This window comes from Passer montanus, unplaced genomic scaffold, assembly GCF_014805655.1.
Source record: "Passer montanus isolate IOZ18808 unplaced genomic scaffold, ASM1480565v1 scaffold53, whole genome shotgun sequence".
Taxonomy (NCBI): domain Eukaryota; kingdom Metazoa; phylum Chordata; class Aves; order Passeriformes; family Passeridae; genus Passer; species Passer montanus.
In genome coordinates, this window is record NW_024370263.1 from 6104738 (window position 1) to 6132162 (window position 27425).

A 27425-nucleotide genomic window follows, 5' to 3' on the forward strand; every position below is an offset into this window, starting at 1 on the left:
CCATACTTCACTGGAGTCTGGAGTTGTGTGAGGTTCAGCTCAGGGCACAGCCTAAACTTGTGTCACTTTTAACACACATTGGAAATATTGCAAAACACATTTCCAATTTTTATCCCAGTTCTTGTAGCATTTTCCTTCAGAGCTACCAAACTCTTCGGTAAAAATAGCAAAACTGATTCTGGTTTAGTTGCTTGAAAATTGAGAACATAGCTGATATTCTGTACTCTGACAGAGCTGATACTGAGTGGGTTTTATTATAAGGACAAATAGTACTGAACAGAAAGCTTGGGATATGAAGGTAATGTTCAGTTTCTCCTGTATTACCCTGGCAAAGGAAGCTCTTTTTTGTGAGTTTTTTTGGTTGTTTTTTTTTAAGGCTAAGGAAAACTTGCACTTGAAACTTTGCTGCACTTTCCAGAATTCTGACTTTTGGTTCTTCTCTTACCCAAATGCAGCATAACTTGGAAACGGCTTCAGCTTTGGTGTGCAGAAGTTGTTGTTCTCTACCTGACCTGGCTTAAGTTGAAGCTTAACTTACCAGTCTGTTCTTTCTATTAGATATTTTTATAGGCTGATCACAAGAGTTTTCCATCTAGTAGGCAGTGGTATAAATAGATCCACTAATTAAAAGCTAAAACTAGACAAATGTGGTTTAGAAATGAGTGCAGACTTAGAAGCAGGGTCCCTGTCCATCAGCACATCTTATCCAATGTTCTGGTGCCCTCTTCAGAGAGAGTGACAAGTCTGTTTTTAGAGAATGAAAAGAAACAAGTTTAAGAAAAATTTGAGTCTTAGGTACTGTTTAACACAATATCTCCATTTTTCTCAACCTTGGTTTTTACCTGGAAATACTTTGCTCCCAGCAAGCAAAGCTTTTCCTCTCCTTTTGGCTTTCCTTTAAAAGAAAACATTATGTATGTGTTGTTTAAATTTTTCTTAATCTCTACCTTGAACAGTTCCTGGGTTAGGATACTTACACCTTGCATACACTCCACAGTAAGCTCTGGGGATATTTTCTGTTTACCCAGAATGTAGAAGGTGGATGATTGAGGCTGTTTCATGCACGTTGTCTGATGCAAAAAATGAATTTAAATGTATTTTTCTGTCTCCTTGTTGTTAAAAGCAAGTGCTGTTTTACTGCTATGGTTACAACTCCTGGACCTTTGCTGTGTATCTGTCTCGATGGAAAATAAATTTTACCTTCCTGGTTTGGAGTGGAAACTCAGACTTAAAATTTGGTTCATAATCTCTCTTCTAATTTTGACACTTTGACATTCTTGGCCTTGTGTGAAAGTGTAGATGTGCTCAATTATGTTCCTGTTTTGTAGAGCTTCTGATTTTTGGTACCATTTTATTATGGCCTGTTCAGGAAGTGTTAAACACTTAAAAGCTGTTACTACAGAAGAAAAATTGTGTTTCTGATGGTCTGAGGAAATCAAGCACAGTGGGAAGATGAGTTTGTACGAGGGGGAAAGAGGAGCTGAGCTTGTCTTAAGCAAGTTTAATACAAAAACCAGTGTTGGTTTGGAAATCAAGCACAGTGGGAAGATGAGTTTGTACAAGGGGGAAAGAGGAGCTGAGCTTGTCCTTAAGCAAGTTTAATACAAAAACCAGTTTTTATTCTGGAGCAGCTCTACCTCTAAATAAAAGCAAACCATTCTGTTCAGGTGTGAGCTTTAGATGTTACTGTCCCCAGCAATACTCAATTCAACACTCAGAAAATCCTCAGTTCTGTGATTGAAGTGTGGAGCATCCCTTATTTTAAATCTGTTCGTTTCAATTCTTAAAATTTGGTGGGTTTTGGCAATTTGGGGGTGCTTTTACTCAGTTGTAAGAACTGTTTGTGTTCAAAAACTGTTCAACTATAGAATGATTGGAGCTGTACTGATAATCTTTATTACAGTAAAGTCCAGTTCCAACCCCAGTGTGCTGATAGCAGATCCAGGGTGACGCTGCCTTTGGTTAATGATAAACATAAATAAAGTGTGAGGTACATGTTGTATGTGAACAGCTCTCTGCTATCTACAGGAGGAATTGCTTCCATTTGCTCTGATCACAAAGAGGGACTTGCTGCAAACAGATCACTTTCTTTGCAAAGAAGAGGAATTGTTCTTGTAACACATGGACATAAAAAAGAAGCAAAGCTTTTTATGGTGTCCCTGCCTGTAAACCTGAGCAGGTCTCCAGGGTGTGAGGGGTCAGAGTTAACAGAGCTGGTGTTGGTGTTCAAAGTACACATTTCAAGCCTCAGTTTTGTTCTGAGGGCTGTTCTGTAGCATAGTGGCTTTTGGGGTACAGTTGATGTTGCTTCCTGAGCCCACTGCTACCAGCAGTTTTGATTAGAAAATCTGGAATATGCATCTCAATAGACTGTATTGAGATGTGGTCTGATAATTTGAGACTTGAAAGATGAGTATGGTCCTGTTGTAGTCTAAGGTTCTTTTTTTAGTACCCAGAAGTAACTAAAAATACTGAAATCCACTCAGCTTTAATAGTTATTTCCCTCCACCTTCATTGTTCACAGAATGTGTCCCATCACTGCTGCCCATCTTCCTGGGCTGCTGAAAGCACAGACTGCCATAGCCTGCAAAATTAATATTGTATTTTGGCTGTAGAGGTCTCCCAGGGACTGTCTCAAACCATTGTCTGCCAGAATTCTGCAATGAAATATTTAATTTTAGTGCTATGCTGGAAACTGGTAAAGTATTGAATCTGATATCAGTGCTGAAATACTGATCTGCCTTTGCCTGAAACACCCAGGTAATGATCATTTCACTGTAGGACTTGGTCAGTGCCAAGGGTAAAATTGGGACTCAGGTTGCTTCATAAAACATTCTGTACTTGAAGTCAAACTGGGACAGGTCTGTGAGAAGCAGGGTTGGACTGTGCAAAAATCAAATATCTGTCAGTGATTGTTCATATGGAAGGAACTGGATCCATAACACTGCCACAGCTCTGGGGGCAGGAGCAAAAGGGCTGGGAGCTTGAGAAGGCTGCAGTGTTGGGTGCCACCAGTGGGAATTTTGGAAGGGAGCATTGCTGGTTAGGTGGCTGAAGAACCCAGTGTCTGGAAGTACTAAATTATCCCTGTTTACAGTGAAAAACCAATTGACATAAACTTGAAATTCCTATTGCAACAAAGTACTGCTCCAGTTTCTACCAAGGAGCAGAAATTGTAAATCGTCTGTTTCAGTGCAGACTCATGCACAGTTAAATAAAATGGATATTTATCTTTTTTAACCCCCTGGCATGACCAGGTTGTTTTTACACAGACTCATTTATTGTGTGCTGAAGCTCTGTATTAAAATTCTAAAATTCTGTGGGTAAAGCTGCAGTGGTTCAAACCAAACCCTTCTCTCCCTCCTGCAAGCAGCAGTCAGTCCTGAGCTGGTGGGGCTGTTTTAATCAGTAGTTTTGTATTTGGCTACATTATGTTTCAGAGCATGTACCTGGGCAGTTTTGAAAGCAGCTTATTTTATTTCTTCAGAGCTGTTGTAGAAATCAAGGGACTATTTAGGATTAAAAACTTGGGTTGAAATAATGGATGAAAATATTTCTGCAACTGACTTTTTATTTCAGATGTCAGACTATGGAATTATATCATTTACTGTAGCAGCTCTGTGCTGAGCTACACAAACACGTAATCACTTTCTCATTTCTTTCAAGCCTTGGGTATTACTTCCACTGGTTCTGTGGACTGAATTGTATTAATTTTTAAAAACCTTCCAAAAAACAGCAGCAACCTCCCATTTTTTTCCTGTTTTAAAGTATATATTAAAAAAGCCTTCTCTTTGTAGATGAGATCTGTAGTACACTGCTCACTGAAAACGTCCTGTGGTTCCTCTCTGTCATAGGATGACTTCCTATTTATATTCAGTTTCAGTTGTGCTCTTGAAAGGATATTCAAGACTACAAATGACTTAGTCTCATATTTGTTATTTTGCAAAGAGCTGTTTAAAATGTCTCTGTAATTGACCCTGACATGCAGCTTTCCTGCCTATTGGAAATGCCTTGAGTATTTTACCACAGCCTTCCCAGTCAGAGGGTGAGTGAATAATGTGTCTTACCTTAAATCGTTGAGATAAATTTATAAAGCTGCCCTGTCATAATAAATTTAACACTTCAGTTCTGGTGATTCAGGCAATTGATAACAGCAGTAGTAGTTTTCATGGAAATAGTGATGTTGAATATCAACAGTCTGTTAGAGGGGTCTCTCCAAGTATTTTAAGTCTTGTGAATATTGAGTTTGAACAACTTGGAGCAGCTCAGAAGTAGGTCAGAAAATCACTTGTGAACTTTGCCATATGTTCTGTCCAGTTGCTTGGCAGTTTGAAGATTGTTTTTTGAACATCTTTCTTGTGTTGTGCATCTGCAGCAGTGCTGCCAGTGGCGGTGGCTGCAGTTCTGCCCTGCTCTGAGGATGCTTGTGCAGGTTGCCAGAGCTCTCAGCACACAGGGCTTGGCCTGTCCAGCCCTCTCTGCCCAGCAGCTGCTTCTGTGTCTGCAAATAACCCTGCTCAGGCACCAGCACAGCAATGGAATCGTTTTGCCTTTTTTGGCCTAGGTCACCGTGTGTCTAAGGCTATTTTCTCTTGCTGCTCAAGGGCATTGTGGCTTAAATTAGTATTCACATGGTATAATGACACATTTGTGGCTGCTTTTTTGTCCCTTCATACAGACATGCTCACAAAAACACACATCAGACTCTACAGACAAAACTCTACAATATTCTGCTGGTTTTAGTGGTTGGAGTTACTCTGAATTTACAGGAAGTCACGTGGGGCAAGTTTTCCTAACGTTTGAAGTAGGACTTCATTCTCCTCTTCAGGGTTTTGTTCCCAGTTTTGCACTCCAGGGTTGGATGAGCCAAGGCTGTGACACCACTGTGGAGCTTTTCATGATATTATTTCTTAATGTGCATTGTTGCTGCTGATTGCATAAGCAGTTCCTGCAGGAATTGCAGCTTATTTTAATTTCACTGCAGGGACACAGATTCCACCTACTGAAAAGATCAGCTGTCTTGAGTTAGTTATTCACCCTTCTTTATTTCTTTGCATTATTTTATAATAATATAGCTGACACTTGAATGCTTGCAGTGTTAAATTACATTAGGAGTGTTCAATCATGTGTTAATTAGCAATATTGACATGCAGAATGTAGAACCCCTTCATGTGAATCAGAAATGTGCCTCATTAATATGCTTTAGCAAGTTGATTTGCATGAAGCCATTTATTTGCGGTAGGCACAAAATGGTAGAGCTTTAGCTTTTTTCTTAAAAACTAGGAAAAGCTGGGTGAGAGGAAGTAGGAAGGGAGAAGAATTAATGTTGAGATGTTAGGGATGCTGGAGCTCAACTGACAACTGGATTTATCACTGCCATTTTTTGGAGTGTGGTGTTAACTTTCATCATCTGCTGCCTTGGTGTCTCAAGCACTTGTTAGTGAATGTTTTTTATGGATTGTTTATTTTTTTTCCTTCAGTATTCTCTTTTGCAAAGTAGAAATGTGCATGACAAGATAAACACAACAGAGATCTGTGAAAATTGTAACTGGGATGTGAATTGTGGTTATTTAATAGAGCAGCGTTACTGGAAAATAAAGCTACTGTGTGATCTGAGGTTAACTTCCAACTCTGAAACATCTGGCAGAATTCAAAGTGTAACATTACAAGAGCATATTTGCAGAAGCACGTTATTCTCACAATTGGTGCCAAAGAAAAGGAAAATACAACTTCTTCTAGTTTTCTAGATAAATAAATGTGGCTAATGTGATTTTTGGAGAGCAGAGGACTCACTTTGGGCATAGAGAAAACAACTAAAAGACTGCAGAGGACCAGTTGTTCTGAAAAGGGAACTTGATTCACCTTAGCTACGGGTTTTGATTGTTTATAAATATGTCTTCTGAAATTGATATCTTGCTCTTGAGAATGTGTTCCCTTTGCTTTCAAGTGGCCATGTGGTTAGAAAAACAATCCAGTGATTTACAGCTCCTTTCTTGGAGGTTAGGTAGGGGCAAGTCTCAATTGCCAAGGTGTATTGGATACTCAGAAAATGGGAATATTGCAAGTCACAGAAGCAGCAATAAGCTGCTGGTGATCTCAGATCTGTGCAGTCACCGGAAAGTCATTTTTCTGGCTGATGGAAGGAAGGGACACTTGGTCAGTCATCCCTCAAACACCAAAATCCTGACTTTGTCTTGTCATTTCTTTGTAGTTGGAGACAAGGTTCCTGCTGATATAAGAATTACTTCTATCAAATCTACAACTCTAAGGGTAGACCAGTCAATTCTCACAGGTACAGTTGCTGTGACTTTTATGTAATTATGTGCATAATTGAAAGTGCCTTTTCACCATTTATTTGCAGTGATCCATTAGAAACAAGCCTGCAGCTATTGAAGTTCTCTGCATTCAAGTGCAGTAAATTTCTGATCTGGTAACTTCTGGAGTGGCTGAATGTGTTGCTTCATCACTGCCATTGTTTTCCCTTTAGTGGGATGCACATTCTTACTGAGTCTTGTAATGCTTTTTTGGCCTTCCCCTTCCCCAACAGGCCCAAGGAATTTGTGGGAAATTAATTCTCTTTTTTTTTTTAAAATGGATTTCTCTTCTAGTTCACGGAGTCTTCTAGGTTTGAACATCATGTCACCACTCCAGTATTAAAGTATGTAAATCTTACTAAATGTCTTCTGCAGCAGCAGACAACAACTTTTGCAATGTTGGCAGCTTTTAAGCTGCTGCCACTAAAGACTCAGTGCACTCGAGCCTTATTTGCTCAAATTCTGTGCACACACATTCGTGTGTTTTCTGATACCAGCCCTCAAATGCAGGAGCTATTTTTAGAGCCCTTTTCAGATTTGTTGAAAACAAAACAAAGTAGCAGCACTTCTGAATATAGGAAAGAAGCTGGGAATCAACCAAGCATGCTACAACAGTTTTCTTTCAGCTGGAACATGGAGATCTGTCTGCCTGTTTTGGTAGCATAAATTATTGTCAACTAGCTCTGAATTTTAAAACAGTAAAGTGTTCATAGGAAGCCTATTTTTTATCCTTGAATTTGTCTTGAAACAGGCTCCAGAATTTCTCACCACAGATCCTGAATAGCACAAGGCTGATCAAGCTTTACTTATGTATATAGCATAGGAAAATGGATGCACTCCATGCCTGTAAAGCTGCTGGAATAAGCAGAAATATCCCATCAGAATTCTGTAAAAAGAGACTATGGCTCCTTGCCTTTATTTAAGGAGCAGAATTCTTGTTTTAATGGAAGCCTTTAAAACTTGCTGTTTTCAGCCAAGTTGATGCTTAAGTCTCCTGTCAGATAAAATAGGACTGAGGTCTGAGATGCTGCTCTACAAAATCCTTTTAAAGGGAGGAAGCTTTGGCTCTCTTGAGCTTGCTCAAAGTGTGTAACTCAGTGACTGAAGCTGAGAGCACCACCTTGTGAAACCTGCTGTAGCAGTGCACACCTGCTCTTAAAGAAAAGGAGCCTTCCTGTACCTGTGTGACATGCTTGCAGAAACTGCTACCGAATTTTTGCTAAAAGCCAGACATTTGGTTTTCTTGGCAGACTGAAGTATTTCCTGTTTCACTTAAACAATTAAATTAAGGTCATCTGAGGAAAGAATTCTGACTTCCTAAAAATTTCAGAGCTGAAGATTGTAACTTTTTGATTCCCTCAGGAGTCCAGATACAAAATCTCTTCTAAGATTATCATCTTTATTTCAGGTGAATCTGTGTCTGTTATTAAGCACACAGACCCTGTGCCTGATCCTCGTGCTGTAAACCAAGACAAGAAGAACATGCTCTTTTCTGTAAGTAAATTACTTTGAGGTTTTCAAAACATTTATAACATAACACTGAAGCTGACAAAAAATGTGCAAAACTTCAGGTCTTCCCCCAAAAACTGCATGACTTTGCTATGTTCTCTGTACATATCTCTGTGTGTCTCCATACCCATTGAACTAAATTAACTTTTAATAAAAGCTGTCCTCAGGGGAAGATGCTGGATGTGAAACCAGTCTATATGAGGAAATTCTTTTTGTCCTTCAGAAGGAAGTCTTGGAGGGTGGAGCACACACATTTTAGTGTTTCTGCAGTAATTTCTAAAGTAATAGTTCTTCAGTGTGATAAGGGCCCACACAGATTGTGGTGTTGAGTAGCTAAAATTGACAACTGGCTTTCTGTATAGGAATGAAGAAATCCATTCAAATTTATTTGAAGGAAGGGTTAAATATCTTTCAGATAGCAAAGTAACTTTTTGCTGGCAGGCAGCTTAAGTTTACTTTTCCTTTCCACGTTAAATATGTTCACACAGAGACCCCCAGAGAACACATCTATTACTCGTAGCAAATAACATTAAATCTGACAAAATAGAGCCCAGATTAAAAAAGAAAGGTGAAACACATTCAGTATTCCAGTTGAAACACATAGTGCTTGCTCAGCAGCTGGGTTTGCCTGTGGTGCTTGTGAGGGATCAATACTGACTTGTTTTGAGCCTGTTCTGGACAGAAAGTCAGACTTGGAGCGTTCCCTTACAGACTGAGGCAGTGTCATCCTCTTCCTCTTCACCCTTCTCCATATCCTGGCTGAAGCACAGTCTGAACTTGCATGAGGTGGTTTGGTTTGAGGGGTTTTTGTGGTGGTTTTTTTTTGTTTTGGGTTTTTTTGTTAAATTAAAACCAAACAAAAGAAACTCGCCCCCAGAACCTGTTTGTAAATTAACTCCAAGCTTTCCCTGCTCCTCCTTTACCTCAGGGTACAAACATTGCTGCAGGAAAGGCCATGGGGGTGGTCATTGCCACGGGGGTGAACACCGAAATCGGGAAAATCCGCGACGAGATGGTGGCGACGGAGCAGGAGAGAACCCCCCTGCAGCAGAAGCTGGACGAGTTCGGGGAGCAGCTGTCCAAGGTGATCTCCCTGATCTGCATCGCCGTGTGGATCATCAACATCGGCCACTTCAACGACCCCGTGCACGGCGGCTCCTGGATCCGCGGCGCCATCTACTACTTCAAGATCGCCGTGGCGCTGGCCGTGGCCGCCATCCCCGAGGGCCTGCCCGCTGTCATCACCACCTGCCTGGCGCTGGGCACGCGCCGCATGGCCAAGAAGAACGCCATCGTGAGGAGCCTGCCCTCCGTGGAGACCCTGGGCTGCACCTCGGTGATCTGCTCCGACAAGACGGGGACGCTCACCACCAACCAGATGTCCGTGTGCAGGGTACGTCCCGTGGCTCTCCTGCTCCCCTCAGCCCCGCTCAGGAGGCAGCACTGCTCAGATTCTCCTGAGCCCGGCTCTTTCGGTTCTCCTATCACCAAAATCCTGCTCTGTTTTCCTAAGATAAGCCTCCACTTTGAATGCAGTTTTTCACTGTGTATCTTGAAGGCTTTTGTCTTTTTCCTTATTTAGTCACAGCCAAAAATAGCTGTACCCACACTCAGGGAGGAGAGGGTTGTTTGTAAGCAGCTTTCATTGACTTGCCTGTGAGCCTTTCAGGTTACTGGCAATTCTTTGGTGTGATTTATGCCTTTTCTTAGAAAGTCACACTGTAGAACAGGCCGTGTGCAAGTGTCAAACACTTGCCTCTTCAATTGAGAAAGACAGCAATGGTGGAGAAACCTACTATGAGAAAAGGAGATTTACTGCAGTAACTTTGGTAGTCAAAGGTGTTTTTACTCTTGAGTGGTTCCACCTTTATTTGGTTGTCTTGCCTTCAGTGGCTTTGCTGGTCTGATGGGGATCACTGCAGTGTTTTCAGTGTGCAGCAGTGACTAATGTGGCAGCTTGAGGTGTAGTTGACCCTGTCACCAGCATTGCCAGGGTCATCTTCAATGTTGGTGTATTTTTAGGTTAGCATGAGTTCTGTGCCTCTCCTCCCTTCCCCTCAATACTCTGTCAGTGTTGGCTAATTTGGGACTTTGATGGCTGGTCCTTAACATAATGCATGTTCAATTTCCAGTTTGCTCTTCTGTGTAGGGATTTAATGGAGAAAACACTGAATTCTTCTGTTTAATAACTTTAGGTGTTCAGTGGCACAGCAACTCCAGCATGCAATGTCCACAGCCTCATTACATTGGGTTAGAATTCCAAACGTGTGCATGTTGGGCTCTGCACACCAGTGCTGAAAGTTTGTAAGCCCTGAGCACTTTGTTCTCATGTGATTGATGGCTTTTTCTTCCTAATTGGTGGTTGACTTGTTCTACTTCCTTAAGTATCGTAGTATTTATACCTAAGAGACACAAAGCAGCTGCTCATCAGTATTCCAGAGGAGGTTACTTGCAGTAGAGTTGCATAACTGCCCTAGTCTTTGCAGGGATTTTTTCATCCTGCAGATGCCAAAAGCAGGAGGCTTCCCTGGTTAACTCATCATTTAAGTTGTGTTTATTTAAAAGCTCAAAATGCTTTACTCCTTATTTAGAGGGCTAAATGTTTTAGATCTTGTCCAGCACAACTTGGTTCCTAACCTCCAAGGGCTGCAAAAGAACATGAATTGAAGTTTGCAAAAATGTAGCAAAATTCTAATACCTGTGCCAATGACTTTATTTTATTGGGCTGTGTTTTGTGAGGATGCTTGTCCAAAATGGAGGGCACACAATGAGGGGAGAGGAGGACATGGCTAAAATGTGATGTGACAAAATGGCCTGTGCTCACCAGTGGATCAGGAGTTCCATTAGGATCCACCAGCAGTAGTGAGAAATTATCTTCTCCAGTGCTGCTCCAGCAAGCCATGAGAGCAAGGCAGCTCCAGGCACTGTGGTTTTTATCTCCATCCTCTCAGATGTGATTCTGCCTGCAGCTCTCCTAGAAAGGAAACCAAGGAAGGACTGAGTTGCAGATCTCTTAGAGGTACAACTGCATCCTTCAGATTAGTGTCTGAATTTGAAAATACCATTTCACCAGTGCTAGAAGAGCACTGGAGTTGGCTGATTGGTTTAAAGCCCCAGTGTCCCATGTGGTAAAGTGACTTGTAACTGGAAACCAGGACAGGAAACACTTTCATTTAAGGCTGGTATTAAGAGAAACTGGGCATAGTCTGCCTCTTGCTAAAACCTGACCTCTTAGATCTCAGCTTCTCCTATTTGTACAGGCTTTTATTTTGATTTTGAGAGAAATTGTCAGTGTCCAAGATGACAGTGTCCAATGAGCAGTGTTTGACTATTCCAGAGCAGAGCATTAATTCATGATTTGTGTCACATGAGAATTAATTCACAGGTGTGAAGCTTAGGAAGAGCTTGGTCTAGTGAGGGTTGTCAGGTGGTGTGTGAATGCTCTTCCCAGCTGAAGTGTGCACAGCTCTGTGGTTTGCAGCTCTGTTTTCCAAAGTGCTCTGTAGCAGAAGGGCTGTTCCCTGTGCTTTGTGCTTCAGTGTATGGGGCTGTTCAAACATATGTGGGATCCAAGTGCACAGAATCAGGTCTTGTCTGGTTTGTTTATTCAGACTGAACTTGCCTCTTGTACCTGCTTGCCCAAGGCCTGTTTAAATCTCTTGCTTTAATTATTGTTCAAAGGTAGTAACACTTCTAACTCTCTAATTTCAGATGTTTATCCTGGACAGAATAGAAGGAGACAGCTGCTCTCTGAATGAATTTACTGTAACTGGTTCAACATATGCTCCCATGGGAGAAGTGTAAGTGTTCAAGTTAAAGATTTGATTGGTCTGTTCATGCTTTCACTGTTCCTTTAGTCTAGAAAAGGGATGCATGTAATACTGGTGATTGTTAGTAAGGGAAAGGTCAGCCAGTGAGAATGCACACTGCAGGGCTGGGGGGAAGTAATAAACAGGAAAACAAAGATAAATTGTAGAAAAGTAAACCTTCATAAAACATAAAAATGTCTCCAGTATTGCAGTGTTCCCATTGTAATCTAAACATGAGTAAGGGGTAGAGAGGATTTATTTTATTGAAATCTTCCAGGACTGATATTAGCTATCTCAGTGCTTTTAAGTGAGATTTACTTTTCTGATGTAAAAACTGGGTAAATCTGAAGAGGGTGAGCATTTGTGAGCTCAGTGTTCCCAATTTGCCTGCCTCAGAGAATGGGGAAGTTGTTTTTTTCTGAGGCATCTTCTGAATGTGTTGGGGTTAGCTCTTAAATTGACTGTAAATTCCTGTCCCTGGCCCTCAGTGGTTTATTGGTGCATCTGTTGGTGTGTGTTTGTCCCAGCCTTTGCTATTTGAGCTGCTGTTAAAGCCAGTCCTTTAGGAAAGGAATGAGGTTTGGTTTACTTTATCAGCTGCAAGTCTCTACTGGTGAGGCGAGTGGTTCATCCTGGAACCATCCTGGAAACTTCAGGAATTTTTAGGACTCTGCTTCTTGAAGAAAAGCCTCTTTTTACTGGGTTGCTGCAGCTCCTTTTACACCTCCATGTGTTTTATAACTTTATCAGTTCAGTTTTACTTGTGCAGAGTAGAACTCTGCTGTGGATGATGTAGAATTTAATTTCAGTTATTGTAAACATCTCAGCCTTGTGCAGTTTCACTCGTGTGCCTCTGACTCCTGCAATCTTGCCCATCTCAATAATGATTATCTCTGTTTAATTTCCATAGCAGTTAAGACCCTGGTGTTCCCAGCAGCTGGAAATCTTAATTCCCCAGTTCTCTTTTTCTTTCAAAGCTAATTGCTGTCAAAAGCTTATGCTTTCATTTCAGGAGGCAGCATTTGCTCAGACAAGGTGACTCCAGACCTTGCAAAAGTCCCAGCTATTGCACTTTATCTGGGCTCAGAGGAGCTGCAGATAAACAAAAGAATAAAATAGAGTGTGGTGACAGATGTGGGGGATAATGAGACACACAGCAGTGTTTGTTAATGTGCTGTTTTCACTTGCTGAAGTTGAGGGAATGTGAACAAGTGTGTGCAACTCACTTCATTAGGGGACACAAAGGATTCTGAGAGAGGGAAATTGCCTCAGAAAGGCTCTCACTGGAGCCCAGGGAAACTCAGCTCAACTGCAGCCCTTAGGGCTGGTTTATTTCTGCATTTATGGACAGCTTTTAAAGCAGTGGCTTTGGAGGGATTTTAATTAAGGTGACTGACTTCACCTTGGATTGCAAGCTGTCACTGAAAATGGAGTTTGGGGGTTCAGAGGCAGTTTTAATGCATTGCACTGCCCCAGAGCAGGACCTGCTCCAGAGATGAACCATTTCTGACAGGTCTTACTTGCTACTTCAGACACTGTTGGCTTCCACAGCCTATTCCATTTTCCATTCCATAGCCATTAATGTTCTTGCACAAAATCAGTAATTCTTCACTTACTGTTAAAATGTATCATACCAAACTTTCCCCTATTCATTCAGAATATAAAATCACAAGTATTTCTTCTAAAAACCTCCCAAATTTCATACTGATTTGTTTTCCAGGGATATTGGGAGATTGTCAAAGTTTGGAGTAGTTTTGCCATGTCTCAGCACACTCAGTCTTACAGCAAACTGAGAGCACAAACCCAACAATAATTAAGAACTGCAGCAAAAGCTGCAGATTGCATCTGACCTTCAGATTAGTTCATCTTGAAAAACCTGAAGCTGTAAGGAAAAAAAAATCCTTTATCCATAACTGATCCCAGCACCTTAGGCTCTGGATTTGTTCTTCAGAAACTGTTGATAAGGAACACAAAAACAGGGGCTGTAAAAAACACACCCTGGTATAACAAGCTATGAATATTCCAATAAACTTGTGTTCTTTGAGTTCAGAGCAGGTGAAAACAAAGTTTTGGATGGGATGGATGAGGTGACAGCCTGAGAGCTGGACTTTAAAGCCACAGCCTGTGGCTGTAGGATTGTATGGCAGATGAAACATTAAAAACATACTTGTTTCCTTAAGATTCTTTTTGTTCTCATGCTGTTACACAATGCTGGAGTTTGTTTGCAGTACCACAAGTGAACAAAAGCTTACATAATGGGACATGTCATCATCTGTGTTGTGAATTCTTGGAGTCATGATCCACATCTTTCCACCATCAGACCTTTTTTCCCCCCTCCTTCAGAGCTTTAATAAAAGATGTTCTATATTAGCTCAGTCTTGGTAATTTAGCTAGGGGAAAATAACAGTATTGAAAACTGTCTTGGTTCTCTTGTGCTTGCTGTAGAAGTCTGGGAATGTTCCAGAAAAGGAATCAATTCACTGTTTCAAGTGTGAAAGCAGACAAGTTGCTTCTTAGTTGGGATGTCAGAATGGTGCTTTCCTTCAGGAAGATGTACCTTCCCTCTCTCTGAAGCCTTGAGATATTGATTATTGAGGGTGTTCCACTACTAGAAAAGAGCATTTATTTTCTAGTGGAGTTAGTCTTGTGAAATGACTTCACTTTTCATGGCTTTAGGAGGCTCATATATAATACAAATGAATTGTTAGGAAATTAAAGAGGAGAATCTGCTTTAATGCCTGCCCAGTGCATGCACTTCATGCACTGCAGTAAAGCTGCAGACCGTGCAGCAGGAAGGAAGCTGAACTCCTCAGGTGTCCTGCAATATCCCTGTCCTGCTTGGATCTCCCCTCAAGCCCTGCACATGGCCAGGCAGTGCCTTCCTGTGCTCACAGTGAGCCCTTCTGCAGCCTGCTGTGACACTGCACTGGGGGACGTGAGGTTTTGTCACTCACTGATGTCCTCAGTGATCTTCTCGTTCCATTCATGATTCTGATCCAAACTTCAGAGCTCTCCTTTATCAACCCTGCTCTTCCCAACAACTTCTGTAGTTCCAAGTCCATAACTAATGAGCATTGTGCCAAATGGAAATGCAGTAAAGAGGATGAAGAAAACATGAGATGCTAATACTAAATAATTAACTTCAGTCTCCCTCTTTTCTTCCTCTGGAAAGGCATAAAGATGACAAACTCATTAAATGTAGCCAGTATGATGGTCTTGTGGAACTTGCAACGATCTGTGCACTCTGCAATGATTCCTCTTTGGATTACAACGAAGTAAGTTCATATCCTGGGACAGAGGAGAGTGTGGGCATGAGGATAAGTGTTCTCATCTGTCTGTGTAATACCTTTCAGTGGTAAATCCCCTTCTAGTCAGGGGGGGAGAGTATTTAGGCCCTCTGAAGTATTAATTCTGACAAATACTTGTTTGTTGAGTACTGAGAACTAAATCCAGCAGCAAGTGTAATCTGTAATTTGGAGATCTCCTGGTGCTGCTTCTTGCTTTGCCTCACTGCCTTATGGTTGCTACCAAGTCTCAAAATGTCTTAAATGCTTAATGATAAAATACTGACATCTCTTTCTGCTGCTCTTGAGGGTAAAGGCTTCAAATTCCTACAAATCAAACTCCTCAAAGCTGCTCTTTTAAAATAGCTTTACTTGTTTCATGAGCCACATGAAATCCTGTAAAGCTTCCCCCCTGCTTTGTGATACTTGTGCTCTTGTCTGGTAGGTTCCAGGTGAGGTTTAAACCCCTGTGCTTTTGTCTGCTTTGTGTTAACTCAAGGCTAAGGGAGTTTATGAGAAGGTTGGTGAAGCCACAGAGACGGCGCTGACGTGTCTGGTGGAGAAAATGAACGTGTTTGACACAGACCTGAAGGGACTGTCCAGAATCGAACGCGCCAACGCCTGCAACTCGGTGAGTCCTCCTCTGCTGCCACTGCTGGCACACAGCTCTGAACTGTGTATCACCTAAATGCAGTTCATGCTTTTTGCTTTTACAAGGTGATAAAACAACTGATGAAGAAGGAATTCACTCTGGAATTCTCCAGAGACAGGAAGTCCATGTCTGTCTATTGTACGCCGAACAAACCGAGCCGCACGTCCATGAGCAAGATGTTTGTTAAGGTCAGTCCCTCACTGGAGAGAGGGTGATGGAATGGCTGCAAAGTATTTTAAATACTTAAAAATTATGGTGCGACTAACTGAGCTTGGAGTGGGAGGAAGGATTTGGTAATTTAAACAAATACTGTAATGGAAAGGGATTTATTAAGCTAAATTACTTCTTTTTGCCTCTGCAGGGTGCTCCTGAAGGTGTGATTGACAGATGTACACATGTCCGTGTTGGGAATGCCAAAATACCTCTGACCTCGGGAATTAAGCAGAAAATAATGTCTGTCATTAGAGAATGGGGAACTGGCAGAGACACACTGCGTTGCTTGGCTCTGGCAACCCATGACAATCCTCCCAAAAAAGAGGAAATGAATCTGGAGGACTCCTCAAATTTCATTAACTATGAGGTAAGATCAGTAGCACTTTTTCCTCTCCCAAACTGGAGAATGGTGGCTTCTTCTGTTTGATTATTCCTCGAGGAAGTTACATCTGAGAATTTTCTTTCTGGGTATTTTTAGATGTCAGACTCAACAGTTCCCCACTTGCACGGAGGGAATGCTCAGTCTAAGAAGAGACTTTGTGTTTTAGAAGAAATTGTTGATGGCAGGTAGCTTTTTTTGGCTAAAAGCAAAAGAAGAAATCAGTTGAACAGTCCAAAAATTGCATTGTGGTTTCAGCTTTTATGGTTTTTCAGTTTGGCATTGCTCAACTGCAAGACCATTGTGGGGATTTTGTGATGGAACATACCTCTCTGGGAGTCAGGTTCACTTCCCTGCCTCTGTGCTGTCAGCTGCAAGGGCTCAGTCCATGATTATCATCTTAGCTGCTCTGTAATTTTCCAATGAAATCTGTATCTGCTATTTAGGAGGAAAGTAATAACAGTTGCATGAGTTTTTGGTTTGTGCTTTCTCTCTTCCTGGCACTGATGCTGAAAATGAAAGACCCAATGCTTGCAGGTTGAATTTGCAAGGCTGGCAAGTAGAACACGTTTTAACTTCAAATAAGTGCATTTGAAGCAAAATTTGGTAAGGCAGGACAAGGAGTTATCCCAAATGTCGCAACACAGATGTAACACGCAGGGACAACAATTATTTCACTGCTACCAGAGGAGAAAATCTGCAGGATCTTGCACTAAAACTCACTGTATCTCCTTTCAGACCAACCTGACATTTGTGGGCTGCGTGGGAATGCTGGATCCCCCGAGGATTGAGGTGGCCTCATCCATAAAGCTGTGCAGACAGGCTGGCATCAGAGTCATCATGATCACTGGTGACAACAAGGGCACGGCCGTGGCCATCTGCCGCCGCATCGGGATCTTCGTGGAGGATGAGGACGTGTCCACCAAAGCCTTCACGGGCAGGGAGTTTGATGAGCTGTCCCTGGCTGCCCAGAGGGATGCCTGTCACCATGCCCGCTGCTTTGCCCGGGTGGAGCCTTCCCACAAATCCAAAATCGTGGAGTTCCTTCAGTCTTTCGATGAGATCACAGCCATGGTGAGTGATGGGTACTTGGTTAGAAAGGCAAATGAAGTTTAAACCCTAATTAGGCCTTCTCTGAGTAATTCCCCTTTCTGGAAAACACTTGCTTCCATGTTTCCCTGCATTTAGTGAGTTTTGAGGATCCAAAACCACAGCCAGTGCAAAATTCTCTTCTGGATCTGTATGTTAACACCCACTTGAATTACTGATTCATTTCCAACCCTGAATTCTCCTTTTAGACTGGTGATGGTGTCAATGATGCCCCTGCACTGAAGAAAGCAGAAATTGGAATTGCCATGGGTTCTGGTACTGCAGTGGCCAAAACTGCTTCTGAAATGGTTTTAGCAGATGACAATTTCTCCACGATTGTGGCTGCTGTGGAAGAAGGACGTGCAATTTACAACAACATGAAACAGTTCATCCGATACCTGATCTCCTCCAATGTTGGGGAAGTTGTTTGGTAGGTTTAAATTTATTTTTTCTTTGAGCTGGAGTAGTGATGATGGAGTCTTCCAGTATTTCTCACTAAAAGCAGAGGAGGAGGTTCTCCAGGCAGTGGATCTCTGTGGAAGTTGCATGTTTCTGGCCTTCAGTGAAGAATTGCAGCTTGCCACAAAAGTTGCACATTGTATTATTTAGAATATTCTAGCTCAGTAGGTAATGCTTTCCAGTTATTTCTATCATTGGAATAATTCTCTAGAGAAGGAAAACCAAAACCTTAATCAAACAGTACAAGATGTGGAATTTCAGATAACACAGTCCCAGGCATAGCTTAGCTGTTTGTTTAACCCCAGGTTCCAGGAACATGTCTTGTGTTCCTCTGGGAGCAGCAGTGGTGACCCAGCACCACAGAATGCATTGCTGGTGACAAAATGTAAATATTGATCTCCTCACAGTCCTTACATCAAAGCAGACCTTTCCCAGAGTGGGATGAAGCACAGCAATTGTCTTTGCCTTGTTTCTTGTCAGCTTTAAGGCTGCCCTTCACATGGCTCTTGCTGCAGCCCCTATTTCTGTTCTATTTATTCACACAGGCTTGGGGCCATGAAAGTTACAGGCTCAATAAACTTCTGCAGGGAATAGGAGTAATCTAGGGAAATTAAGGTTGGTTATTTGAGCCAAAATGTCTTTTAGAAAGTGGTTTGAAGCCTTTATCCATGTGTATGTATATATTTAGCTATACAGACAAGTAGAGTGGAGAGAAAACAACCCTAAAGTCAAGTCTTCAGTTTTTGAAGTTATCAGAAGACAGTGCTTCAAAGCTTACATGCCAGTGGTTAGTCTTTGCTCTTGGGTATGTGTTGAGTTTTCTGATTGTGAATATTCAGCTTGTGATCTTCAGTGGGTAAGAGAGAACAGAAGTGCTGCTGCAGGTTTAGGCTTAAACATTTCTGATATGCACAAGAATAAGCTTGTAACTGGTGGATTTCTTTGTAGTATCTTCTTGACTGCTGCCCTGGGTTTTCCTGAAGCTCTGATTCCTGTTCAGCTGCTGTGGGTGAACCTTGTGACAGATGGTTTGCCTGCCACTGCCCTGGGCTTCAACCCTCCTGACCTGGACATCATGAACAAGCCACCGCGCAACCCCAAGGAGCCCCTCATCAGTGGGTGGCTCTTCTTCCGTTACCTGGCTATTGGCTGTAAGTACCAATGGCTTTTTTCCCCTTAAACAAACTAAGACATGAATTACAGCTTGCTTTTTTTCAGTACTGGAAGTCTTGAGGCCTTGAGAAGTTCAAGTGTGGCAAGTGAGGTCTTGTCTTGCACACAGCTCCCAGCGCTGAGGAAAGCTCTTTGTTTTCTTGCAGGTTACGTTGGTGCTGCCACAGTGGGTGCTGCTGCTTGGTGGTTTATTGCTGCTGATGGTGGTCCCAAAGTTTCCTTTTACCAGCTGGTATTTGCTCAGTTTAATGTCTTTGGGGGGAGAGGGGAGGTTCCTGCTGCTTTCATACTTGAAATGACTGTACAAAGCTGGTAGGTTACGGGAATTTGTATAATTAAACATTTTCAGACTTGTTCCTGTAAAACTTGATCATGATTAATTAGTCTTGATAGCAGAGCTCAGAGGTGGGATACCTGAGCTTCTAACAATTTGAAGGACAAATTGTTGTCTTGTAAGTGAAAGCCTAAAGAGGATTTTTCTAAAGCAGGCAAAAATTTGTAATCATTAATTTTAGGAGTCACAGTAAAAACTTGCCTTTCTATAATTCTGCTTTTTTCCTGGCTGCCTGTTTTACATTTGAAAAGTTAACAAGCTGTGGAAGTGAGTTGACTCTGTTCTGTTCCAGAGCCACTTTCTGCAGTGCAAGGAGGACAATCCAGACTTCTATGGGGTGGACTGTGTGGTGTTTGAGTCCCCGTACCCGATGACAATGGCTCTCTCTGTGCTTGTCACCATAGAGATGTGCAATGCTCTCAACAGGTTCGTATGTGCCCTGCACAGCTTATCCAAAATCCTGCTTTTTGTGCAATTTGATCCTTGGTGAGCAGCTCAGCTAATGAAGAGTGAGTCACATTTCCCTTCTGAGTCCTGGTAGTGCAAACAAACTGACTCTTAGATAACATTTGAGATCTCTTATCATAAGGTGTATTTTTAAGTCTGCCAATTCATTCTGGTATTTTACTAAGCACAAGCAACTGAAATATTTTCCATTATTTTTAATCTAAGCTTAATCAATCAGATTATCCCTACTATGTTGGTATAAAGTGATATCAAGGAGAACTAAAATAAGAATGCTGAAGATATGGAAAATAGTTTTTCCTGCCCTAAGGGAGTGTGGGTTTAGCCAATTAATATTAGATTATAAATGGAAACCACTAAATAGCACAATGTCAAGGGTATTTTTCTTCAAATAGCTCAGAGGTCAGTTAATTTAAAAACAAATAAACTTGAAATACAAGTGCACTGGGGTAGTCCTACATAAAGATACTGCTCTACATCTGCTGCTCTGGATCTCAGCCTCTTCTCCAGCATAGCCTAAATGCAGATGGAATCAAGAGCCAGCATTAAGAAGTTTTTGACCCTCTGTGAGTCTCTCAGTGAACTCCAGGAGAAATGGGTGCACCTGGGGCCCTGGTAGACTCAGCTCTCTCAGGCTGCTGTGTCCACACTTCCCTTTCCCTCCCATGGAGAGGATTTTGGGGTCACAGTGAGAACAGACCAGGTCAGGAACAGGCAGAGCACTCGGGACTTTGCAGAGCAGAGCCGAGGCTGATGGTGACTGCTGTGCCCAGCTGCCTTCCAGGCCAGTTTCAAGTTGCAGCATCCACACCATGTCCTGGGCTGCTTCCTGCCTGGGATCCCTGTGCTGTGCCAGGCTGCCTTGTGGTTCTCAGAGCTTCCTGCTGGTGTCAGTCACACATGAGCCATGTTTCTGTTGCAGCCTGTCAGAAAACCAGTCCCTGATGAGGATGCCCCCGTGGGAGAACATCTGGCTGGTGGGGGCCATTTGCTTGTCCATGTCCCTCCACTTCCTTATCCTTTATGTGGAACCACTGCCAGTAAGTGCTCAGCCTTTCCCCCACCCCTGAACTTCAGACAGAGCAAAACCTTGGGTGGGGCTCGAGGCCAGGCTGCAGGGGGAGCTTGGTAACCTCTGGCTTTTCTTTCAGATTATCTTCCAGATCACACCTCTGAACGTGACACAGTGGCTGATGGTGTTGAAAATCTCCCTCCCTGTCATTCTGCTGGATGAAACACTTAAATATGTGGCCCGTAACTACCTGGAACCTGGTAAAGATGATAGTGTGCGGCCTGCCAGCAAACCCTGTGCCCTGTCAGCATGCACCGAGGGAGTTTCCTGGCCCTTTGTGTTCATTACTCTGCCCCTGGTTATCTGGCTGTACAGCACAGACACTAACTTTAGTGATATGTTCTGGTCTTGACTGACATGGTGACGAGTTTTACATTCAAAGGAGAAAAAACAAAAAAGTTTAACTTAATTTTTTTATTGTTTAGAGCAACTGTCTATTTCTGCTGAATTTTCACATGAACATATTTGCCGGTGATGGAGGTTTCATAATCTAGATTTTGGTTTTTTGCTTTTTCTGACTTCAGTGGGGGCAATATATTCCTCTTTTATACACAGTTAAAGTGTCCATTGACATGTACAGAGAACTAACACTATTTTATGCAAATATTTTTTTGTAGATGAAAAGCATGTACAGTGTTCTGTTCAATAGTCTATCATCATGTAAAAAAAAGTCAATTTTTTTTGAGCCAGCGGACACTATCAAACTAAATTGGCAGCAGATTTTAGGGAATGAATGTGTGTTGTCTAAAACTAAAAAAGCATGTAACTGTTTGTCTTCTGCATGATCATCCAAACTTAATTTGTCATAAAGTCAGGTTTTGTTCACAAGCAGAACTTTCTGCTCCCTGGGTCAGGATTTCTTCTCGGTCCCTCTTCCCTCACTCTCGGTTCTTGACTGTCCTTGTTTACACCACTTTCTGTATGAGGTATGCCTGATCTTGCTCGTGCAGAAAATACCATTCCAGGTGCAGCCTGCTGGGGTTTTTCCATACTCTCCACACACATAGGGTTGTTTTTTTTTTAAGGATTATTTATTTGTCTATTGTATTTTACTGTAACAGACCTTACTTTGCCAGTGTTGCCCATTTTGCAGGGATAGGGAGGGCTACTTCTGTCTCCTTAAATCTAAAGCCTTTTTAACACACACAATATGTTTCAATTCAAAAGAGGGTTTAAGTTGGGGTTTAATACCTTTTTTACACATGTTTTCCCCCTTTAAGATCAAAATTTGCAATGAGACCTGAAAAAAATGCACTGCATAGCTAGAATTGGATTTCCTACACTTAGGGCACTAATGCTCAGCTGTATACATGGAGTTACTCTGCTGGCCTGTTGTTAGCCTGACTTGAAGTAACAAGCTCGTGTGTGTTTTTTGTAAAATCTGTAAATAGCACATGACCAAATTGAACATATTGTATAGAACTATTTTTATTTTAATGTGGCACTAACCACCTTCATTATTACGGTAAATGTTAAAGCATGTTTTCAAATTCAGTCCTGTATCAACAATGTGTAAGTCATTAACAGTCCTAACTGTGGTGTTTTTCTCCAATGCCTTCCAACTTTCATCGACTAAAGTGAGTATTTTTCTTCCATTTCACCCTGCCAGTGGTGACTTGCTGTAAAATAGCATATGCTGTATACATGTTGAAGAATAAATAGTAATTTCCTTCATTCCCATGCTGTGTTTTGTCAAACTCTGCTGTGCTACATTATTATCACCACTTTAGACTCTTGTTTTGTGGTCTGAAGCTCAAATTACTGATTCCAAAGGCAAAGCACTTGCTTTTGGTTTAGTGTATTTTAGGGTCTTGTTTTATAGCACCTGGGAGCCTTAGTGCCCCAAGGTCTTACAGCTTTTGGTCTTAAGTTACAGATTTTTCTGATTCTATCTCAAACTTAAGACCCTGACAGCTGTTACCGTGAATGTTTAGTGTCCAAAACTCTCTGGTACTCGTGGTCAGGTGCTGGTTTACTCCAAAGCTTTTCCCTGCTCTGAAACAGGGGCTGCCCCTCTGAGCTGAGCACCTTCCCTGGTCCCTGCAGTGCAGGTGCTGCTCCTGGCAAAACCAGCTCATTGTTCGTTATTTGCCATCTGAGAAGGCAAAAGAACAGTCTCAGCTTAACAGGGCAGCCTTTGGAACCTGCCCTGGGGTCACTGTGTCTGTAGAGCAGCAGCTGCTGTTATCTTGTGCTGGCTCAGGCTGCTTTAGTAACCAAATTCAAACAGCTTTGTGATCCCTCTTGGAGGGGAAGAGTTCCAGGCTCTGTTCTCTTGCTGCCAGCTGGAATCCAGCGAGCACACATAATTCTCTAGGTTTAAGCTCTCCAGTGGGGAGGTGCTCCTCAGAACACAGAAATTCCACTGCTTTGTGATACTTTGTTTATAGAGACTTTGAGTTGATGCTGAAGTGGCTCAGAGGAGCTGACCTGATGATGGAGCAGGTGTGTTGCCAAACTGTGAGCATTGAAATCCCCTCAAATGCCCTTTTTTGGTGTGGAAGAGCCAAAGTAAGGTTTTGCATTCCACAAAACCACTGGCCTTCACTGGCCTTTAGCTCTATCAATAACAAATGAGCAGCGTGAGACTCATCCCTGTTCCTTGAAACAAAAAATAATAGTTCTTATGATGTAGGATTCCTTGAGATCAAAGTGTGCACCAGTGTGTCATTTGCTGGAAACAAATGAGCAGCTTAGTTCTGTGTGCTCCCACTGTTATTGACAGACATTTCCAGGGCAGGAGTGCCACTGAATCCTTGAACAGGGGTTCTGCTGAACCTCAGAGCACCATGTGGTGGCCTTTTTGAAGCCACCTGTCTGGCTGCCACCATGAATAATTCTGCTTCTTGTACAATCCTGTTCCTGTCTTCTATACCAAATAATCCTGCCATACCACCCCCTTTTTGCCTCTCTTAAGAAGCTGAAGGGGAGAATGACTGTCAGTAAGTAGAACTCAGAATATTCAGAATTCAGCACCTTCTCTGTTGGATCTGTCAGTGTTGAAGATGAATCCTGCTGCTTGTCATGGATTTCCACAGAGATCTGAGAGCTCATTCATGCCACTGTCTCAGAGGCACTTGGGGTAGGGCCTTGTGTTCCTTGGACTTTGCCTTGAAATCTGGAGGAGTGGTGGGCAAAGGAGATGTTGGGATCCATCCCTACAGGCTCCTGAGCTTCCAGGAACAGTCAGGTTTTAAAACAGAGCCCAAGCAATCTTCATCTGCCCTGTTCTTCTGTTCCTCCCAGTCTTGTCCAAGTTCTCTGCAGCAATGAAGCCACAGGGTTCCCCAGGACCTGCAGCTGCAGATCTCAGGTTGGATGGCAGCTGTGCTGTGCTTTCAGGATTCTGTTCTCCAAGCTGTAAATCCCACCCTTGGCTGGTTGGGATTGGCCAAATGTTCAGACCTACCCTGGGCAGAGAAGCACCCTGCCCTGGAATCACACCCTGGTGCTCCTGGAGCTGGAGTGCTGGGTCTGGGCCTCAGCCCTGGCAGCTGAGCAGGCTGGGGGGCTGCAGGAGGAGCCCGAGGAGCTGAGGGCTGTTCTGTCATAGAAAGTACAGAACTGCAGTGCAAAGTTGGTCATTTCTGCAGGAAGTGTCTGAACTAAAGTGTTTATCCTTAGTTGTATAGATCCTGTCATCTTTCAGCCTCAGTCTTTTCAGCTGGAGAAGCCAGGAAGGGAGGACTTTTCAGGACAGACTCATTTGCCAACATCTCAAAGTCCAAACTCATTTGTTTGGTCCCAAATGTTTCCTCTCCAGCCTCCCCAGTGCTGGGGTTGAAGAAGGTAACTCCTGTTGAACCATGTTAGCCCCACAAAGAGCAGCCCTTGTTCAAGCAGGACTAACTCAGAATTCCCCAGGCTTGGTCTCCCACTCCATTCTTACAAAATAACTTCATATTTTTTGTTTCTCTTTGCTCCCATCTCACCAAGCTTTTTCATCTCTGCTGTTTTCTGGATTCCTTGGTGCCCTCACACATCACTGCTTATTCTCTACTGTGAGAGGGGAGTGTAAGACCAGGATCAATCGTGGGATTGATGCTGCCTTATGCTGAGAACACCAGGAAGGAGATTGGCTTGTGCTGGGAACCCGCTGGGGTTTGGAACGAGAGCAGCTCCTCCTGAGTCCTGTGTTCTGTAGCAAGGAGGATGCTCAGGCAGCTGCAGTCATGCATTGAATTTTTAGACAGGAGCTTTTGTCTTTGCAGTGCCTTGGGCTCTCTCTGCTTTCACGTGTGAGCAATCCAAAGTGCTGAGCTGCACAATGAGCTGCTCCTTCTTGCTGGCATCCAAGCAATAAAAATAGTTCATACTTGGTTTCCCAAAACGTTACTGCAAATAAATGAGCACAAAAGAGGCTGCAGAAGAACATTTCTGCCGGTGTGACAAAGAGCTCCCAGGGGTGTGTTGGTAGAGAGGCTGCTGGGGAGGCTCCTGGTACCAAACTGAGTTTTTAATCTGTTGATAGAATGCAGTACAGCAGTGCCAGCCCGAGTACAGCTCGAGCCCAGAGCTGCTGCTACACAGCCCGAGGGGGCTGAAATTGCTGAGATGAAGGGAGGTAAAACAATGGAGTCGTCTGTCTCTTGCACCTGTCTTGTTTACTTTTTTGCACTTCTAACCATTAACTGTTTCCCTAATCTCTGCTAATTACATCCTTAATTGCATTAATATGCATTTTCAAATCTTAGCAGGAGAGCCCAAATTTTAGTGTTGAAGCAGTGTTTGGAAGAGCTTCCCTGGAGCTGTAGGGACTCAGAGCAGTCTCTGCAGACACGAGGCTGCCCTTATGCTGTGGTAGGGGTGAGGTGCAGCAGGAGCTTTAGGACCTTGTACTCTACTCTTTGCCTACACATTAATCCGTGTAGCTTAATGACTTCTTCAAAGCTTTCCTACTGCTTCCCAGAACAAGCTGCCTGCTTGGAAAAGGGACATTGTTAGGTCACTTTGGGGCCAAACCTGCCCTAATGCCTCGACTGGAAAAAAAACCAAGTGCGCAGTATGGAACTTGAAAGTAAAAATTCCAAAGAAGTGAGAATTGTCTGTTGCCACTGGTCAGGCAGAGAAAGGCAAAAGCTAATTAAATGTGTCTTAATTGTTTTTCACTGCAGTCTTGAGTAGGAAGTGCTGGCTCTCCTGATAATCAAGGGAGGTGAGCCTTAATCCAGAGGATTCTGAGCTGGAAGAACAAAGTAACCTGAGAGTGTCCCTTCAATGACAGAGCAGCCAGTTACCAAACTTAACATTCTTTCTTCTGTCACTGTTGATCTTAGTCTTGCTTGTATAATGATACTTAGCATTCATCCTTTCATTAACTGATGCCTTTTCTTTCTTTCCTTTTCAGCAATACTGGAGTAATCGCTTCCTAAACAATTTTGCAGAAATGTAAGGTTGTTTTGTTGCGTGCATGTGTTTTTAGCAACACATCTACCAAAACTTCTGCATGTATCGTGTAAAGATTCTTTGCTTTCCCTTCAAAACAAAACTCATTGTGTTCTCTGTGGAAGAAATGTGTGGTACCATTAGGACTTCATGATACAGATGTACAAACGTGCAATATAGCTTACCAAGTGGGAACTCTCTCCAGAGAAGTTGGGTTTCTGTGCTGCATGGAGAAGAGTTTGGTTATCCTTGAACAAGAATTGCGGAGCTGTCAGCCGATTTCCATATTCCTGTATGTAAAATGTCAGTTTATACAATGTACAATATCAGATAATGCATGCCTTGGGTTGTAGACTGATCTCTCTCTGTATTGTATCATCCAAACATCCTACTCCAACAGCTTCTGTACAATGCTCTCCTATTTATAAATCCATGGAAACGATTACAGATGAATGTTAAACCGTAAGCCTCCACTTCATAACGTTGGGTTTTTTTATCATCCGTGCAAATCAACCTCTTTTGCACTGTAATGTAACTTATTTAAATCTAAGGCAGTAAGACAGATGTTGGTGCAATACAAAATATCGTGATGCATTTATCTAAAAAGCAACAACGACGTAGCCAGTTCCCACAGCTGCATGTGTGACCTTTAGAAGTTGTAAATAAGATCAATTGTCTATTGACATGCTGACAGTAAAGGAGCATCACACCTAGTTTCATTTGTATCAGGTAAATAAATTTATTCTACAAGACGTGCTCGGCGTGTTATTTGATGCACTTTGTCTCCTGCAGGTCCCTCCGGGCTCTGCAGCTCGCTCTTATTTTAATGCCAGGATGACACTTTTAGCACCAACACCATTGCAATCTTTCCTCCTAGAACTATGCAGATGCAGCTGCTCCTCAGCAGTATTGACCTCCTCGCTGGTGTGATTTCCTCTGTCCAGGGGCTTGTGTGTGTGTTTAAGGGACACTGTCAAGTACTTTATCACTCAGTTTTTTTAAAATGCTCCATTGTTTGTAAAATCCCTCTGAGAAACGTAAAATAAACAATTCTTTCCCAACTACATCTTTATATTTTTTGTCCTTTTCTGTTTTCTAAATTGCCCCAGCCTAAAGTAGCTCCTGGTCTCTTCCCTTTCCATAGGCAAAAGGAAGATGAGCCAAATGTGTTTGCTCCAAAGCACAGCAGGAGCATCCTGCTGGCAGTGCTTGGCAGTTTGGGCTCACTCCCTCCCCCAGACCCGGGGCTGTTCTGTCACGAGGCTGCTGCTGGGCAAGGCTAAAGCAC

The 27425-nt window shown here is 42.6% G+C and overlaps 1 protein-coding gene across 3 annotated transcripts in view; it reads left to right on the forward strand.

Annotated features, from left to right (window-relative positions):
- ATP2A2 (ATPase sarcoplasmic/endoplasmic reticulum Ca2+ transporting 2) overlaps nt 1-27203 on the forward strand; it is a 43414-nt gene extending 16211 nt beyond the window's left edge. The window contains exons 6-21 of one of the 3 annotated variants that reach the window (XR_005629294.1): nt 6212-6292; nt 7723-7808; nt 8752-9216; nt 11535-11623; nt 14805-14907; nt 15416-15547; nt 15634-15756; nt 15930-16148; nt 16899-17234; nt 17459-17679; nt 18657-18859; nt 19028-19113; nt 19508-19641; nt 20603-20720; nt 20832-22329; nt 26100-27203. Coding sequence is in view for 2 of the 3 variants with exons in the window: in XM_039724329.1 (XP_039580263.1) it covers nt 6212-6292; nt 7723-7808; nt 8752-9216; nt 11535-11623; nt 14805-14907; nt 15416-15547; nt 15634-15756; nt 15930-16148; nt 16899-17234; nt 17459-17679; nt 18657-18859; nt 19028-19113; nt 19508-19641; nt 20603-20720; nt 20832-21104 (2669 nt within the window). In the remaining variant the exon portion in view is untranslated. Of the gene's footprint in view, nt 1-6211; nt 6293-7722; nt 7809-8751; nt 9217-11534; nt 11624-14804; nt 14908-15415; nt 15548-15633; nt 15757-15929; nt 16149-16898; nt 17235-17458; nt 17680-18656; nt 18860-19027; nt 19114-19507; nt 19642-20602; nt 20721-20831; nt 22427-26099 lie in introns of those variants that run through there. The other 2 variants (XM_039724330.1, XM_039724329.1) reach the window with 2 other exon arrangements.
- The last annotated feature ends 222 nt before the right edge of the window (nt 27204-27425 follow it).